This window comes from Schistosoma haematobium, chromosome 7 (genome assembly GCF_000699445.3).
Source record: "Schistosoma haematobium chromosome 7, whole genome shotgun sequence".
Classification (NCBI taxonomy): domain Eukaryota; kingdom Metazoa; phylum Platyhelminthes; class Trematoda; order Strigeidida; family Schistosomatidae; genus Schistosoma; species Schistosoma haematobium.
Window position 1 is genome coordinate 17,319,231 of NC_067202.1, and position 19,805 is coordinate 17,339,035.

The window sequence follows — 19,805 nt, forward strand, 5'->3', positions numbered from 1 at the left end:
AAAGTTAGCAGCTCGACATTTAGACGGATTAATTATGAGACAATCAACAGGCCACCACCCAATACGAGACAAAAGGGTAGAAATCGGCACACACAGAAATCGTCTGCATATTCCACGAGTGTTTCCTTTGGATGATGGCAGATTATGCGGGAAAAAAGAACAGCTCGGTGTGGCACACCATCATGAGACAGTATAGACGTTGGACACTTCCCTCCAAACACAGTGTACTGTCCCCTTTCAGAGAAATAAGAACATATCCAATTGGTTATCCAGCGGTCAGTGTTGAGACTGATTAACTTGACAAGTAAATTTGTCTTAGTATAGAATCAAAAGCATGATTCAGAAATGCGCATCGAACATACCTCTTACCCTTTCCCAAGCTGAACACTATGTTGTGATGCAGAACAGCAACACATAAAGCGCTTCTTCTGCATATGTAAGCCAACTGATACGGATCAATGTGTTCTCTTATTGCGGGTGAAGTGGTAGTAACAATAATTTTTACATTGTTTTGAGGAAAGGTAAGGTTATTGCTGTGGGTCTAAATTTCAAATTCTTATCACCAGATACTCTCTTAGGTATATGGATTATCTTTATCTTTCTCCACAATTTCAGTATGAGACTAGTTAAGGATCTATTAAAGATAGTGGCAAATGGATAACGTTAGATTACATGAAACCAGTCAGATTTGGACATATCGATAAACTAGGAGTTTTACTGTATACCTAACCTGACTTTTGACCAGACGGTAGTTACAGCACAACAACCGCCCGGAACTCCACCTACATCAAAAACGATGTAAGTCGAGAAGGAAACCAATGTAAGAGTATAATTTATTTTAAATGAAAACGTTCATACATACACATTTATAAACGCATACTTAAATGTATATTAATACCAGAATACAGAAATTAAATATGTTTCTTGATCATATCCTCAACTTTAGCAATAGAAGCTCCAACAACCTCACCAACTTTTTCACCATTTTTTAATGCTATAAACGTTGGCATAGCTGAGACATTATGGGATCTGGCGGTCTCCTAAAAGATAATATCACGTTATTATTGCATGTTGGTAAACTTAATAATAAAAGCATTAAAAAATTTTCACTGGACTATGAGGACAGTGAAGTAAGGTCCTCAAATTTATCTAAGTATTACTTACTTCAAGTTTGTCGACATCGACTTTCACAAAGACCGCGTCATACTTCTCACTCAATTCTTTGAACAGAGGAGCTATGGTTTTACATGGGCCGCACCAAGTAGCAAAGAAATCAACAACAACCAACTTTGTCTTATTTTCCTCTAACAAGTTTTCCAAATCACCCTAAAAACCAAAAAGTATGATAATTTATCGAGAGAAAACAGGGTAGTGCAATATACAATGAGGGACCAAACGCTAGCAAAAATGACTGAAGGATTAACAAATCTTATTTATCTACTCAAGTTAGCAAGTTTCGAGGCATATCAGTTTAAAACCTGTTTTACGTCTTCACTGCTGGCTTAGATTACGCTTGTAACCACACCATACACGTTTTATACGCCGAAGAAACAAGTTCATTGAGGATAACAAAACTTACATCTTGCTTCAGTTCAATTAGCTTAGACATAGTCAGCAAATTTCGTATTAAGCCACGCAGAGAATGACCTTCTAGACCCAGTTTCAGTTTCAGCTTAAAAGAACAGATTCAGAATTCAAGTTCAGGTTTCAAATTCAGACTCAAATTTATGTTGTGACAACTACGGCTTATGTTGTTCCTTTTCTAGTATGCTTTTGTGAGTGTCTACTTTTCTTTTGAATGATTCAATTAAATGTGCAGACACCACTGCTTCGGGTAAGAGCTTCCAACAACTGATGACTCGGTCTGAAAATCTGTATGTCACTTGTATTTCATTTATTCTTGGCTTTTCTACTACTCTGTTATGCTTTATGAAATTTCTCGACTTTTTGTGAAGTAAAATATGGGGTATGTCGGGTCCAATACCACTCCTGAGTATCCTACACATCAAAATCAGATCAACTCATAATGTGCGATAGGACAGAGTAAACAGATCTAGCTTTAAGCCTTTCTGTGTATGTTACTCAACGAATTCATGGAATTTCACAAAGAGCAGTCCCCTGGACTTTTTCTCAGGACATCTGAGTCACCTTAAACAGGGACTTGCCGCATGAACGAGATTCTAAAGTTTAGTTCTCAATAAGGTTGTGTATACTGTAGTGAGCATGGAAGCAACTAACTTAGTGAATGTTCATCATACAGCACACGGGGCTCCAAACCCATTAGCTGAAACCTCCCAGCAGTGAGCCGTAGTCACAAGATCATGGTTCCGGTATGAAGTAGAGATTTTAGAGACAGAAATCGTCGAAAAATATTAACACAGATGTACGTCGGCTCACGTTTTCACAATCGAGATTAGCACAACAAAATGAAAGTAACAAGAGATGGAAAGAAAATAGCAACAATTAAAATAAGAAAGTAACCACACAAAATATAGTTTGATAAACAGAATGTAAAGGTATATCATGAAAGGATGTTAGAAGGGATTCGAAAGATAAAGACTAAAGTAGCAATAGAGCTTTTAGTACATCTATGAGGAAAGAATTTAACTAACTGGATGTGTATATACAGCTCCAAACACTCCTAGTTCAACTGACACTGCTATAAGTGAGTGATTTGTTACGGCTGCCTCTCTTGATTTCGTATACAAAATTACTTGTGGTGATTGCAACAGCAATGCTCTCGACTTGATATCCTGTCATAATGTCACGCCGACGTATGAAGTGGTTGGCGAAAAGTCTAACAAAAGTGATCGTAAAATAGTCTTATTCACTCTACTGTTTCTTGCAAAGTGCAACAAATCCAAGACAACAACGACACATTTTCAATATACAGACTATGCTCACAATGACTAGGGAAACTCGATTTCTAATAAAGCTCTCTGACTGGAGTAGTCTCTTTACTAGTGATAATCCTTCAGAAACATTAGAAATGTTCAATGTCACCACTAAATAGTACTATATTATGTCCAAAATGGCACCCCATACCGTACGATGGTGCGACGTATTATGTTTTAACCGTCATATGTGAACTACTAAGTGGATGGTTCTCCCACTATGGGAATAAATCTCATGTCCCAGATATCAATATCAAATGCACCAGCAAAAATAATCATAGTATTAGTAACTTATCACTCATTAATATACACGCCTTCACCAAACCCTTAAGTTGAATGCAAGTTCTGATGCAGATGATATCCCATTGATTCTTTAAAAGAATGGTAGGACCGAACATAAGAACACTATTACTCAAAATATTCACGTCATTCTTAGAAGCAGATACATACTCCGAAACTAGGAAGATAGCGTATGTTGCACCCATACACAAATCAGGACCAAAAATTTGATCTAGAAATACAAACCTATATATATCACCCCAATTATATGACGCGTAGTGGAAAAAGTGATATGAAGTGAATTATCTGATCACCTGCTCAAAAAAGCCTGGTCCACCCGTCAGAACACGGTTTCATAAGAACAAGATTTCGATCCACATGCTTGATAGGCTTCTTTAACGAGATAACTCGCATACATGGCCAAAAACAACTAGTGTTTGTTTCGATATCAAGACAACTTTTGATAAGGTACTTCATAACCTCTTAATCGACAGACTTTAATCCGTTGGAATTACTAACCATCTATTGCAATAGATTAGTTCTTTTCTCACAAACAGATACCAAAAGGATTAGAATTAATTCTACAGCAATTATACTCCGACCACTAGCCAGTGTTGTGCAGGGCAGTGTCTTGGGTCCATTGCTTCTTACAACCTACATCAACAATACATGCAGGTAATTCAACACGGGTAAAACTTACGTTCACGCTGGTAAATAAGATATTTGCAACATGCAAAGTATTATGCAAACAATCCCGCGTGAACTCAACAAGATACATGACTAATGTAAGCGCTGAAACTTTAAACTCAACACAGAGTGTAGCGGTAAATAAATCCTCAAAACAAATAGCTCTGTAAGTTTTCGACATTGGATGCTGACCATATGTTTTTGTGGACTCATCTAGCTGAAGGCGCTCGGTCATGCATCCGCACCAGATCACGTGTGGTAACGCTGTGCTCAACATCTACTGCAATCGCTAGCCAGATTAGATCAGAGAATTCCGATATATTGGTAATCACCAAACACACTCTTCCGATTTCCTCGACTCTGTCTTTTGGTTTCTCTCGCTGGGAACAAAGTATATTAGGAGGTGTTGCTGGTAAAAGCGTTGTCAAACACTGAATACCTGTGACATCCTCATTGGTGAGACCGACGTGATCTGGTACACCGAATGGCAACTGTGAGTCTGTTCCTTTTCTGGCCTAATTTTGCCTTAATTTTCATTTTTTTTATACATTGTGATATTTTTCCTCCGTGTTTCAGGATATCTATATATTTTTCCCTTGTATTCTCGTACTTAATATTCCCCTATGGCTGAACAGACTCATAAGGTATTTAAGATTAAGATCATGTCCCCAACCTCGTTCCAACTCATGCCTTTCTGACCCGACAATATCGAAGCCTGGTTCTGCTACGCAGAAGCCGACTTCCACGAGCACGGCGTGAACGACACACGTGCACAATTCCTCGCAGTAGTCAAGGCACTACCGCGGGAATTCAACAGGTACGTAACACCTAGTATGTTTTCTAGTGATGTTTCTGAACCTTACGAAACCTTAAAACGTTCGATTCTTAGACGAGGAGACCTAACCGATCGACAAAGGTTAGATCAACTCTTTAATAACATAGACCTGCAGTACGGTTCTGCGACGGACATTTTGCAACGGATGAGAGAGGTTATAGGCCTAAGAACTTTCGACGAAGGTCTATTCAAACAAATTTTCTTGTCAAAACTTCCCCAACAGGTGCAAGCGGTTCTGGTCTCGTTTCAGAACAACGCCTTAGACGAACTGGCTGCATCTGCCGATCGTATTTTGGAAATTACGAAATCTTCTACTACCGAGGTTTTTTCAGTCAAAGAAAAGCCTCAAACGACTCAGAATGACATAACCGAGTTATGTCATACACTCACGTGTTATCCTAATCTTCGTGCCGACCGTAAGAGATCGCGCACCCCACGTAGAAGCATTTCACGCAAGCGATCTGTCTCTAGACGACTAGAGACGGATAACCCCGACTGGTGCTGGTATCACAACCAGTATGGAAAGTCTTCCAGAAATTGCGGAAAGCCCTGCAATTTTCCCATCTCAAAACCGACTGACTCGAAAAACAACTCGGGAAACTTCCAAGCCGGCACGCGTTAACGGCAACCGTAGCCGGCGAACATAGCCGTCTGCTGTACGTCACAGATGTGACAACGAGAGTTCGCTACCTCGTCGACACTGGCGCAGAAGTTAGCGTTCTCCCGGCGAATCCCAACGACTGGCTTCACGAATCGGCTCTAAACTTACAGGCGGCAAACGGAAAACCTATCGCTACGTATGGCAAAAGGTACGTTTACCTTAACGTGGGTTTACGCAAACCCATTCACTGGATCTTCGTTGTTGCAGATGTTTCTATGCCAATTATTGGTATGGACCTTCTACAACACCATAATCTAATCACCAATACTCACAAACGGAGGCTAGTAGACGGAAACACTAATTTGTCCGTTTGCGTAACTTCCTTTTCTGGTTGCAAATTATCCTTAGTCACAATTAAGCATATGATAGACCCACTCTATCAGCCACTACTCGATAAGTACCCTGGGATACAACAAACTCAACCGAAACCACCATGTGTAACCAGCAACGTTACACATCACATCACGACTACAGGACCACCTGTATTCTCTAAAGCACGACGACTAGCTCCTGAAAAACTAAGGTTGGCGAAAAACGAGTTCGATCACATGATAGACTTAGGAATCATACGACCGTCAAATAGCCCATATGCATCTCCGTTGCACATGGTCCCTAAAAAGGACAGCAACGATTGGCATCCAACTGGCGACCACGGCGGTTGAATGCAAAAACCATTCCCGATCGTTACCCGTTGCCTCACATTCACGATTTGACAGCTACCTTGAAAGGTACAACTGTCTTTTCGAAAATCGACTTTGTTAAGGCGTATAACCAAATCCCTATGGCCACTGACGACACACCGAAAACAGCTATCATAACTCCCTTCGGACTCTATGAATTTTTGCGAATGCCTTTCGGTCTAAGGAACGCTGCTCAAACATTCCAAAGATTCATAGACGACGTTTTTCGAGGTCTCAACTTCGTACATGCGTATGTTGACGACTGTCTAACCGCAAGTCCGGACAGAGAATCACATCTCAAGCATCTGGATCTTGTTTTCGAACGACTACAAAAACATGGCATTACTGTAAGCGTTAATAATAATATATTTCTGCATGTGCAGAAATATATTATTATTACGTTCAGAAATGCCAAATCGGAACCGACTCATTAGACTTCCTAGGACACACTATAGATGCTCAAGGCATTCGACCCCTTAGGACCAAAGTGGCGGCAAATTCTAGATTACCCAGAACCGACCACCGTCAAGCAACTACGAACGTTTAACAGCCTCGTAAGTTTCTATAGACGTTGCATACCGAAATGCGCATTACTTATGAAACCTCTTACCGAACAAATACATGGACTTCTTTGATGGTCACAGTGTCCAGTGTGTATGTACGTGTGTGGGGTTGTCTGGTATGAAGTGAAGGCACGGGTGCTTCTACGGCATACACATTGCTAAAGCAGTTCGGGAATACCTGAGGTTTTCCGTAGTCACCCTCCACCAATAATGGAATATTACTGTCTCTCAATAATGCTAGAATATTTCCTCTCAATTTCTTGTTTTACATTTGAATTTACGGGTTTAGGGCATTCGTTCAATTCCTTAACAAGTTTTCCTTCGCATGGCCTTCTAAACTTATTAAGGGTTGAGGCACAAATATTTCGACCTTTTCGATAGTGGGATTTCGTCTCGACAGAAACCAGTTACCTAATTCTCTCCCACATTCGTCTCCCATTTCGAATAAGGAAGTGAAACACTTTATTGAGCCACTGTGCGGAGTTTCAAGGACCCTCCTCTGTAGTTCAATGGATTTGCGCTGAAATGACCTATAATTACTCACTTTTGAATACATACCAAGCCTTTCCTATTGGGACAATGACTCTACTGACCGATCTACTGGGGGTGATGAATGTGTATTATTGTTGTATAATTGTTTCCGAGATGTTAGATCTGGATTAGACTGTCGCATGCTCGTTTTTGATAATTATATGGAAATCAAAGATCAGAACTCATGATCACTTTTAACTAAGAATAGCATATAATGAAGCTTTATGACATCATCCTTATAATGGGTAATAAAAGATCTATTACGGATGGTTTGGAGTCCAAGTTGTACCCTGTTGTTTTCCGTCACGTATTGCAAAGCGAGTTTTAAGTTCTGAGCTATTACAATCCTTAACTCTATGAGAAATAATTGGCCTGTCATTATGATCCATCTTCGATTTTTTGGCTACCTTCGGGGGACTGCCCTTTTTTAGCAGAACTACGTCAGTTCTTATACTCGATCTGTAATCATTTATCAAAATCCACTGAAGTAGCAATCACAATCACGTCACGTGAACTGTGAGAACCTGGGTGGTTGTCAATGACTTGAGTAGCCAGATTTTGGCTTTACCTGCTAGAAGCAAACGTTGTCACAAGACTAGGTTTTCTGGTTGTTTCCTACTGGCTGACATATAGCATAACAACTGCCTATATGCTTGTTACGTCCAAGTTTTCGCCCTCTTCTTTATTGAGGCACGGCATGTCGTTCTTCTTGAAACTTATGTACCCAAATTAATAGTAGAACCAAATTTCAATTTAGGCACCAAAGTTTATTCGCGAATTACAAATATTCGGCTGAAATGTTTTAAGAATAATTATAACATTTACAAAACAAACCTTCATTTGTTCAGGTTCCCGGAGCCCCAAACCAAAGACAGGGAGAAATCAAAATGTCCGAAGAGGAAGACGGTTGAAAAACTGTTAGGAGCAGCCAAACCACAGCTTGACATCAGTCATTGAAGTCACTGAATTTCGGTGTGAGCCATGTAGGTAGATGCAGATTACGTGATTGAGGTCCTTGTGAATATCTTAGCTAACGGTTGGATATTCTGGATGGCATGGGTCAGAATCGATCACAACGATGAAACTGTATAAACTCGTTTTCTTCCCTTAAGGCGTTAGGTTATGTCTTTCTTTCTATGGACTGATTCTATCCCCCTATATCATATCCGTACATAAAATGTTCTGTTTTTGCTACCAATTTAGTAACTGCTTTTATAAGTTTGGTGTCCAACTTTATGTGCTATCGATGTTTGGCGACTTGGACCGTTACATTTATGGGCCCATCCCTCTTTTGTAGCCGACCGACTGCCTGATTTTTACTTGGATTAAACAGAAAACTCACTGGACATATCCATACAGTTTAACTAATGTCAGTCGCAGGGGACTTTTATTCCTGTCCTAAAGAATCGTCAAATGAGCCCTACAGATTGGTACATTTATAGGACTTGTAAAACATCACCCAATTATGTTAAGACGAAACATCATCAGCACCAATTTGATGTGAATTGATTCTTGTCTACCTTTCATCAGTTTACTAGTTTTATGTGCACGTTTTTGATGGAACATAAATTTCATCTTATTAGCCATTACCTTATTTATAAATACTGAATTCCTGAAGACTGAAAAACAAAATGTGGTTGAAAAGTAATCTAAATATAAGTTAGAATATAAGACAAGGTGAGGAAAGAAATGAGTGACTGAAATACTATCGAAAATTTTTTGACGTTTTCTTCTCGTTACACTTTGTGTGATGGACTTTGATTAACTACCCACCACATTAAACACCGTGACTACTGTCGTGTTAATGACATGCGCTGTATAAGCAAATAATATACAGCGGCTAGTTTGCAGGGAACTGGCCAACACAAATCATACAACAATCTGTTTTAAATCCAGAAGACAGATATTGCTGTAAAGTAGTACATTGTAGTGAGACAAAATATTAGGTTTCACTGTAGCAACGTAAGAAGACTAAAGGGTAGACATGAGAAACCAGAAAAGTTCCATATCAAAAAGCCGGCACTAAAATACACCCACGTTTCTCACCAATATCTTCTTTCACTTGGAGTACTCTACGACCAGAAATGACCTAAAATTCCTTCAGTAAATAGTTTCAAGAAGAGACTTGACAAACATGTATTGTCATTTTCCTCTCGGACCAGGTGCGTATGATGAACTGATTATAAATAATCGCTGTTATCGTTACCGGGCATCAGTAACTACTTTCCCAGTCTATTATTATTATTATTATCTACATCCCCCTCTCATTATTTTAATTCCATTTTCTTACATAGTAACAATTGATCGACCCATTTATTCATTCCTGAATAATCGTCTTCTCTAAACAGTTGGATTTTCTCACTGTTTTTTATACTGCAACCAGGCAAACTGGTTGGCTTGCATGGATGAAGGTTGACAGATGCATTCCAAGTAAATATCGGAGTAAGACGAGAGTGCTTACTCTCCCCATTCCTCTTTCTTCTGGTGGTCGACTGGATTATGAAGACCTCAACATATGAGAAAAAGCACGACTTCGCAGATGACCTAGCCCTCCTATTCCATATACACGAACAAATGCAGATGAAGACAGCTAGTGTAGCAGCAGTCTCTGCATCAGTAGGTCTCAACACATACAAAGGAAAAAGCAAGATCCTCAAACACCACACCGTGAACAACAACCCGATCACGTTTGATGACGAAACTCTAAAAGATGTGGAATCCTTCACGTACCTGGACAGCATAATTGATAGAGAAGGAGAATTAGATGCGAACGTGAAGGCGAGGACTGACAAAGCAAGGACCGCGTTCCTGCTATTGAAGAACCCATAGAACTCAAAACATCTGTCAAACAACATCAAAGTGAGAATCTTCAATATGAACGTCAAGACAGTTATACTGTATGGGCTGAAATTTCGAGAACTACTTCAACCATAATCAAAAATGTAGAAGCATTTATAAACAGTTGTCTACAAAAATACTCCATTTCCGTTGGTCGGATATTATCAGCATCAGCGAAATGCATGAGAGGACAAACCAGCTTCCAGTTGAAGAGGAAATTAGAAAAAGACGCCGTATACCTTGTAGAAATCATCAACCTGCATCACGAGGCAAACACTAACTTGGAATCCTTAAGCGAAACGGAGAAGAGAAAGGCCGAAGAACACACTTTATCGAGAATTGGAAGCAGACATTGAACGTATGGATAGCAACTTGAAAGGATTGTCCGAAACAGAGTTTGTCGGAGAATTCTGGTGGGCGGCCAGCCAAACGTCTGCCTGAGAGTGTGATATCATTTGGTATCCAGGAGCGCTACTGTTCTGGGACAAATATACTCAAACTACAAGATATACAAATCTACAAATAACTGCCACAGTGACTAGCATAAGTTTAGTCGAATAGCTAGACAACCACACACTGAAGATTACAAAATGCCTGGAATCATACTGAAATGACAGGGAGCAGATACAAAGCAATCAACCAATTTATACAAGCTCGTTACATTGGATCATTGGAAACTAACGCCCGCGGTTTATAAACGGTTTAGTTGTGTCAACAGTGCTGCACGAACACAAACAACTTGCTATCCGAAGTGGTTTTAATGGTGGCTGATGGTAAAAGCGGTATAAGCAAGCGTAATCATGACACATCTGACAGTGCTTGCTCTGTCAACACACAAACTGACGTGAAGTTACCTCGAATAAGCTCGGAGCGGATTGACTTACACGGGCCAAGGGGGAATGATCGACTCTAAAGAAGTCTGCCGTAAACGAAAGTTAAAGGGAGGTAGATTCTTCTGCCTCTCGTCCTCTACATGTCAGCCAGTAGGAAACAACCAGAAAACCTAGTCTTGTGACAACGTTTGCTTCTAGCAGGTAAAGCCAAAATCTGGCTACTCAAGTCATTGACAACCACCCAGGTTCTCACAGTTCACGTGACGTGATTGTGATTGCTACTTCAGTGGATTTTGATAAATGATTACAGATCGAGTATAAGAACTGACGTAGTTCTGCTAAAAAAGGGCAGTCCCCCGAAGGTAGCCAAAAAATCGAAGATGGATCATAATGACAGGCCAATTATTTCTCATAGAGTTAAGGATTGTAATAGCTCAGAACTTAAAACTCGCTTTGCAATACGTGACGGAAAACAACAGGGTACAACTTGGACTCCAAACCATCCGTAATAGATCTTTTATTACCCATTATAAGGATGATGTCATAAAGCTTCATTATATGCTATTCTTAGTTAAAAGTGATCATGAGTTCTGATCTTTGATTTCCATATAATTATCAAAAACGAGCATGCGACAGTCTAATCCAGATCTAACATCTCGGAAACAATTATACAACAATAATACACATTCATCACCCCCAGTAGATCGGTCAGTAGAGTCATTGTCCCAATAGGAAAGGCTTGGTATGTATTCAAAAGTGAGTAATTATAGGTCATTTCAGCGCAAATCCATTGAACTACAGAGGAGGGTCCTTGAAACTCCGCACAGTGGCTCAATAAAGTGTTTCACTTCCTTATTCGAAATGGGAGACGAATGTGGGAGAGAATTAGGTAACTGGTTTCTGTCGAGACGAAATCCCACTATCGAAAAGGTCGAAATATTTGTGCCTCAACCCTTAATAAGTTTAGAAGGCCATGCGAAGGAAAACTTGTTAAGGAATTGAACGAATGCCCTAAACCCGTAAATTCAAATGTAAAACAAGAAATTGAGAGGAAATATTCTAGCATTATTGAGAGACAGTAATATTCCATTATTGGTGGAGGGTGACTACGGAAAACCTCAGGTATTCCCGAACTGCTTTAGCAATGTGTATGCCGTAGAAGCACCCGTGCCTTCACTTCATACCAGACAACCCCACACACGTACATACACACTGGACACTGTGACCATCAAAGAAGTCCATGTATTTGTTTACTGAATGGGCTTAATATAAGCAAATCCATGGGATCCAATGAAATGGATCCTAGGTTGCCAAATTAACTAGCGAATTTCGTTGCGAATCCCTCAAACATATGTTTTAATCTATCTAGCCTCCTGTCGTTTACAAAGTGGCACTGAAGTTTTCAGCGAAGTTTTACACTTTGCGAATAGTGCACCCCAAGGTCAGTTGCTGATTTGAGTTTGGCCAGTACGTTGTCTTTGTGTCAGCTTTATTTTGACAGATATTTCTCCAATACATAGTCAGCTACATTTCTGTGTGTTGAGTTTAAAGTTTCAGCGCTTACATTAGTCATGTATCTTGTTGAGTTCACGCGGGATTGTTTGCATAATACTTTGCATGTTGCAAATATCTTATTTACCAGCGTGAACGTAAGTTTTACCCGTGTTGAATTACCTGCATGTATTGTTGATGTAGGTTGTAAGAAGCAATGGACCCAAGACACTGCCCTGCACAACACTGGCTAGTGGTCGGAGTATAATTGCTGTAGAATTAATTCTAATCCTTTTGGTATCTGTTTGTGAGAAAAGAACTAATCTATTGCAATAGATGGTTAGTAATTCCAACGGATTAAAGTCTGTCGATTAAGAGGTTATGAAGTACCTTATCAAAAGTTGTCTTGATATCGAAACAAACACTAGTTGTTTTTGGCCATGTATGCGAGTTATCTCGTTAAAGAAGCCTATCAAGCATGTGGATCGAAATCTTGTTCTTATGAAACCGTGTTCTGACGGGTGGACCAGGCTTTTTTGAGCAGGTGATCAGATAATTCACTTCATATCACTTTTTCCACTACGCGTCATATAATTGGGGTGATATATATAGGTTTGTATTTCTAGATCAAATTTTTTGGTCCTGATTTGTGTATGGGTGCAACATACGCTATCTTCCTAGTTTCGGAGTATGTATCTGCTTCTAAGAATGACGTGAATATTTTGAGTAATAGTGTTCTTATGTTCGGTCCTACCATTCTTTTAAAGAATCAATGGGATATCATCTGCATCAGAACTTGCATTCAACTTAAGGGTTTGGTGAAGGCGTGTATATTAATGAGTGATAAGTTACTAATACTATGATTATTTTTGCTGGTGCATTTGATATTGATATCTGGGACATGAGATTTATTCCCATAGTGGGAGAACCATCCACTTAGTAGTTCACATATGACGGTTAAAACATAATACGTCGCACCATCGTACGGTATGGGGTGCCATTTTGGACATAATATAGTACTATTTAGTGGTGACATTGAACATTTCTAATGTTTCTGAAGGATTATCACTAGTAAAGAGACTACTCCAGTCAGAGAGCTTTATTAGAAATCGAGTTTCCCTAGTCATTGTGAGCATAGTCTGTATATTGAAAATGTGTCGTTGTTGTCTTGGATTTGTTGCACTTTGCAAGAAACAGTAGAGTGAATAAGACTATTTTACGATCACTTTTGTTAGACTTTTCGCCAACCACTTCATACGTCGGCGTGACATTATGACAGGATATCAAGTCGAGAGCATTGCTGTTGCAATCACCACAAGTAATTTTGTATACGAAATCAAGAGAGGCAGCCGTAACAAATCACTCACTTATAGCAGTGTCAGTTGAACTAGGAGTGTTTGGAGCTGTATATACACATCCAGTTAGTTAAATTCTTTCCTCATAGATGTACTAAAAGCTCTATTGCTACTTTAGTCTTTATCTTTCGAATCCCTTCTAACATCCTTTCATGATATACCTTTACATTCTGTTTATCAAACTATATTTTGTGTTTTCAGTTTCTTTTTGTCATGATTACTACTTTATTTCAATGTCTTGTTATTTTTTCTTAGGTCTGTATATGCTAATTCCATCGTAATGTTTTACCTTTGGTTGTATAGGTTAGAAATTGGTTTATCTCACTATCATAGTTAAAAGTCATTGAGCTGATTTCCGTAAGTATTAGTCGTGTATCAAAAAAGGCAGGAAGTAATGACATATAAATTAACAGTAAGCACATAGTCAGTCAGTAACAACATAGAGTTTCGTACGTACGTTCATCAGTTCGAATCGCCATAACACATTAGCACAAAGATATAGTTTTCGATTTAAATCCCGTAGTGTTAGAGGTAGTAAGAGGATAAGCAGTAACCGGAAAGATTAGGGTTGGTAGATGTTATTCACATAGTATAATCCAGTGAAATAAATTTGGTAAGTGAAAAAAAGGGACAAGTAAGCACATAGATCTTTTACTGAACTAACTTGTAGTGAGTGATGTTATCTTAACTAATTGGTTATCATTATTATTATTATTATTATTATTATTATTATTATTATTATTATTATTATTATTACTAACGTTTAGCCGTTATCCTGTGTATTCTAAACGGGTGTTTTCATGAATCCAATCGATACTAACCATATCCTCAACAACAATAACAATCTAGAACTATTTTCACAATGTACTAGAAAATTTTGTGGTCAAATATCTAATACAAGTTTATGTACATCATGTTCATGGGGATCAAAAGTATTTTATAAATACAATAATCCATATAATCATATATGTGAATTATGTTTAACATCATTCACATTATACAGTTGGTTATATATTGGATTTATAATGATTTTACCTATTATATTTTTATTGCAAATTTTACCAATATTATCAATAACAAAAATTGATTTGAAACATTTAGAACAATCGATTACTACTACTACTAATAGTAGTATCAGTAGTATTAATACTACTACTGCTACTCATCAAATGAGTATTACTCAAAAATCATGGTTATTATTTCTATGTTGTATTATTATTCATTTATTTACAAGTTTAATCATTATATTATTATATCCTCCATTAGGTAGTTTTACATTATATCATTGTCCTATAGATAATATTAAAGAATTTTATCCTATTCTATATGCTGGATCAGGATGTATATCAGAAGTGAATTATCCATTGACTTCATTACCTATTCTATATTATATCATTAATGTTATCATTAGTTTATTGATTTATTCATTATTAATTATGATTGTATTTAAGGATTATCATTGGTTTCATTATCTTTATTATATATTATATGCCTATCCAATAATTTGTATGAGTATTATTCTATTTGGTGGGATATTATATTATATATATCCTTATGTGATATTATTCTATAGTATATTTGATTCATTATATAGATTTCCATTAATATTTGATTATTGTATAGATGATATAGACGGTATCCTACGTCCTATATGTAATCCATATAAACTTATTAAAACTATTCTATATAAACCAGAACAATATCTACTTATTATAATCATGAATTCATTCTATATTGGATATGCTTTATTAGCATTAAATATAACCATCTATTATTGGTATATAAGTTTAATGAGTTTACCATTTATATTTTATATGATAACATTACCATTAACTCATCCATTTCATTATGATGATTGTCAACAAACATTGAATAGAATGTGTCATATTTCATTTTTGAATAATAAAGAAGAAGAAGAAACAAAGTGAAGTAGATCAATCATAAGCAGAGACTGTCATTTATGGACGCGATCTTTTGAATGATGTTATAAAGTGATGATATTGAATATGTTCACTTCATGAATTGAACCAAAATGAACCAATGTGTGAAGAATTAGAATTATGATTTGCAGTTGATAGTTGTTAAGGGTGTTCATCATCACTAACTGATGTTAGTTATAATGTCAAAACTTTATTTAGCTAAATGGATGGAGTGAATTTTGTGCCAAAATCCGAGATCTATTATCTTAGTTCGTCTCACCCAAGCTTTTTTATGATTAGAAATACAAATACTGGAAATGTCGACTAATATATATATGTATATCTTAGTCCAAATGTGTACTTCTCTCATCATTTTACCATTTATTATCCTGTAATAGATAAATATCCAATTCATATCTATATCTATATATATATATATATATGTGTTTGCCTATAGTACACAAGGATCATTTTTAAAATTATCCAATCTATATTATACTTATAACATTTAAACTGGGTTATCATTATTCTATTTTATCACTTGTTTAAATGTTCTTAACAATACAAGTTAGAAAAAATGCTCTTTTTTTATAAAATCATTATAGAAGAAAACTACTCAGTCAGTCAGTCAGTAACAACGTAGAACTTCGTACGTACGTACATCAGTTCGAGTTGCTACTAATATTACTGTATAATTATTAGTTGTGATGTATGAAGAAGCTGGAAAACTAGGGGGGATACTAGTCGACGAAGTCATTAACAATTGAGCATAACCAATTATCAGTTGTTTTTTTTTTATTAAAAAAACACACCTTTATACTTTCTTGTTCGATTTTGTCAGATTACTGTTTGGTAGTCATGTTATTGAACCTAATAAGTATTCTATGTTCCCTAAACTAGTTACCTGCGTATTACAATACCATCTTTTATCAAGTCTTGCTGTTGGTTTTCCGAAATATGGTAACAATTACCGTGTTATTGAGCTCACGAACCAACCTAAGTTAGGCAACTATTAATAACTAGAAAGCACCGAAAATCTGTTTTGTCCTGGTGTGGGAGTCTAACAATTAGCATACAAGAACCCAGCTACCTGGAATCTACCTCAGAAATGTTGGTATCTCGCAGATCAAGCTTGACATTTTGATTATGGGGTCGGCATCTATTGACTTACATGTTTAATTTCAATCAATATGCGGTATTGCGCAACCATCTTCCATTATCTTCGATAGTTAAATGCCTTAAACCCGACACGATTGGACTGTACTAGTCACAATTCTGAGAATTTCCTTTTGAAGTTATTCACCAGTGAACATATGTTAAGTAATAGAATAGAGATTTGTGGAGATTGTTTAATTTTATTGAATGGTTAAGTTTGAAAATTGCCAGCGTTTTAGTGAGAAGCCGTGACCAGTTAGTAATTTTATAATTAACTGTAATGATAAACGACCACATATAATGTGTAACGTATGTGCATACATCAAGTTCATTAATAAACAAATCGTACAAAGTGAATATCTAAACTCGTTACCGAGAAAATAAAATTTGGATCTCATTGTTTTAAAGTTCGAAATAGTTTTTGAATAAGAAATGAACATCATACAAGTGATTCTAGGTAAGATTACTTCTATAATTAGTCTTGTTGAAATGCAAGTGCAAATTATTTGACTTATCAAGCGATAGTTAACATAAATATACTAAAAAAAAGTATTAGCAGTAAGTTTTAGAAAATATCATTCGGATTTATGAATGAAACAGTATCCCTGTCCGATTTTATTTTTAGATGAACTTGACAATTGACTATCGACAAGTACCAACCAAAAATGTCTTAAACGGTGCTGTAGTCATTCGGTTACCTGTTCAAGTTTCCTCTTTTCATAAATTAGACTAAATGCAAAAATGAAATAACAATAAACAACCAGTATACGAACTGTCGCGACATAATCTATTTATCCTACTAGGGATGAATTTCATGGTACACTACTAGTGTTGCGAGCAATGTCACTGTTTACAGTATTAGGCATGGTAAAAACAAACAGCCAAAAATTGCACCGATATTACGCATATAATATGCTAAGGAATTATTTAATTAATTAAATAAGGAATTAGAGGAATTTGTCAATCAATTCACCTCTAAGCATGTTTCCATTCAGGACAACTGATTATGGAACAAACTACATATCGTGTTCTAGTAGATACTAACAGTTATGTGGCTGAAATTCACATATCACATAAGAGTCGGTTCAACAGTTTAAAATTTTTTTTGATACTCATAGTGATTGTGATGCCTATGTGGTTCTCACACTTGCTATAGCCTTTCTTTGATATCTTCCTTTCCAGTCCGTCGGCACTTGTTCTTACTCCCAAATCTTCCTGAATAGAACATGAAGCATACTTGCAGTTACTTCTATGTCTGACTTCAGCTGATATGTTGTCTGGTCTTGCTGTTTCCCGCTCTTGATTTGTCTGATGGCCATGTTGACTACTTTGATCGTTGGTGGAGTGACATCTATGGGAAAGTCTGTAGGTGCTGCTTCAATATCCGGTGGGTTCACTGGGGCTGGTCACTAATAGGCGGTAAGTGTGAATGGGTAGCTCATCAGTGTTGAACGTAGAAAGGAATTGAGAAATAAAAGAATCATGTACAATCTGAAGGACAAATGATGGAAGACGTGCAAATAAAGTATTTAATGTATGGTTTTCATAGTTTCCGAAGACTGTAATTTCGAGCTATACAATAGATTGATTTTCTCCACCTGAGTTCTCTCGTTCACTACAATATAATGGTATGAAATTAATCCGCAATGGAAATTGCACAAGTGGATGGGATAGAATAATTAAGAAATGAAGAGAAAGGGAGAATGTTCAGGGTTCCATGGTATGTTAATGATATCAGAAATCTTAAATAGTCGTTAGAAAAACAAGACAACATATTTATTCACACACACACACAAGTTTTAATTCGTTTCCTCCAGTTGCGTGTTTGATTTTTTGCCAATAATCTGTATATAACCATGTTTCCCGGTCATTACTTACTTATTCCCGTTACTCCTCACGAAGGAGCGTGGGCCGCCCACCAGCATTCTCCATCCAACTTTGTCCTGGGCAATCCTTCCCAGTTGATATTCATCCTTTTGATGTTTGTTTCCGATTCTCGACGCACTATGCTCTTTGAAATTCCTCTATTTCGTTTCTTTTCGCGATTCAAAACGAGAGCTTCCCTCATGATACAGTTTGGTGATTCCCACAATGTACGCTATATCCATTTTCAGAGTCTTTTCCTAATTTCCTTTCCAGCTGGAAGTTGGTTTGTACGCTGCTGCTGATAATATTCGACCAACGGACATTGAGTATCTTATGTAGACGATTGTTTATGAACACTTGTACTTTTTCGATGATGGTTGTAATATCTCTCCAAGATTCAGCTCTCTACAGTAGAACTGTCTTGACGTTTGTATTCAAGATTGTGACTTCGATATTGGTTGGTAGTTATTTTGAGTTCCGTATGTCCTTCAACTGTAGGAATGCGGCCGTTGCCTTGTCAATTTTTGCATTTATATTTTCAAATCCTCCTCCATCGATGATGCTGTCCAGGGATGTGGAACTTCCCACCTTTTCCAGAGCTTCTCCATCAAGTGTGATTTCCCGGTCAGTTTCATTATATTAAGTTGTAAGTGAGCCTGATTAGTTCTCATAAACCAAGCGTCAGACAAGCTCACGAGAAACGTTGAAGTTGTCAGTCACAGCACCTGCGCAATATCAAGTCTCATTATATTTTTCCTTGTTGTTGATTTATGTATATATTTTTCGAAATATGGTAACAGTGGCCATGTTATTGAGATCACAAAGCAACCTAAGTTAGATAACTACTAAAAGCACCGGGAAGCTTTTTTTCTGGTGCGGGACACCTCTGCAGTGAACCAGCTGCTTTGAATTGAACCCAGAGTCTAACGGCTCAACTCGTTGGTCATGGAGCCGGCATCCATTGGTTTACAATATCTAATTTCAATCAATATGGGTTATTGTGTAACCATTTTCAATTATTCTCGGTGGTTAAATGCCTTATACTCGACACGATGGCTTTAGAAAATGTCATTCGGATTTATAGGTGAACCAAACAGACCATAAAATAGAAAATAACATTTGTGCAAGACCAAGCCAAAAAGTGTCTGCGACTGTGGGAGACTAGTCAATGAACTGGGTATAAATTAAGAATGGGAAATCGTATAATAATAGTCTATA

At 37.3% G+C, this 19,805-nt stretch overlaps 2 protein-coding genes across 2 annotated transcripts; one reads left to right on the plus strand and one right to left on the minus strand.

Moving 5' to 3' along the window:
• Positions 1–819: 819 nt before the first annotated feature.
• TRX-2_3 (Thioredoxin-2) lies at positions 820–1,644 on the minus strand. The gene is made up of 3 exons (XM_012945877.3): positions 1,580–1,644; positions 1,165–1,326; positions 820–1,040 (listed from the first exon to the last, which is right to left on the minus strand). The coding sequence occupies exons 1-3, from the start codon at positions 1,607–1,609 to the stop codon at positions 912–914; spliced, it is 321 nt and encodes a 106-aa protein (XP_012801331.1). The 5' UTR covers positions 1,610–1,644; the 3' UTR covers positions 820–911.
• Positions 1,645–12,231: 10,587 nt separating this feature from the next.
• On the plus strand, positions 12,232–18,298 carry MS3_00000796 (uncharacterized protein). The gene is made up of 4 exons (XM_051208424.1): positions 12,232–12,450; positions 12,497–12,631; positions 14,415–18,140; positions 18,179–18,298. Exon 3 carries the CDS (start codon positions 14,448–14,450, stop codon positions 15,573–15,575), a length of 1,128 nt encoding a protein of 375 aa, XP_051064566.1. The 5' UTR covers positions 12,232–12,450; positions 12,497–12,631; positions 14,415–14,447; the 3' UTR covers positions 15,576–18,140; positions 18,179–18,298.
• Positions 18,299–19,805: the final 1,507 nt, after the last annotated feature.

What these genes read in the sequence shown, in the direction of transcription:
- MS3_00000796 (XM_051208424.1), top strand. Translation starts at nt 14,448, where the DNA reads ATGAATCCAATCGATACTAACCATATCCTCAACAACAATAACAATCTA.
- TRX-2_3 (XM_012945877.3), bottom strand. Translation starts at nt 1,609, where the DNA reads ATGTCTAAGCTAATTGAACTGAAGCAAGAT. An exon ending in TAATTGAACTGAAGCAAGAT is followed by an intron (nt 1,327 to 1,579) that starts GTAAGTTTTGTT and finishes TTTGGTTTTTAG; the next exon opens with GGTGATTTGGAAAACTTGTT. An exon ending in TCGATGTCGACAAACTTGAA is followed by an intron (nt 1,041 to 1,164) that starts GTAAGTAATACT and finishes ATTATCTTTTAG; the next exon opens with GAGACCGCCAGATCCCATAA.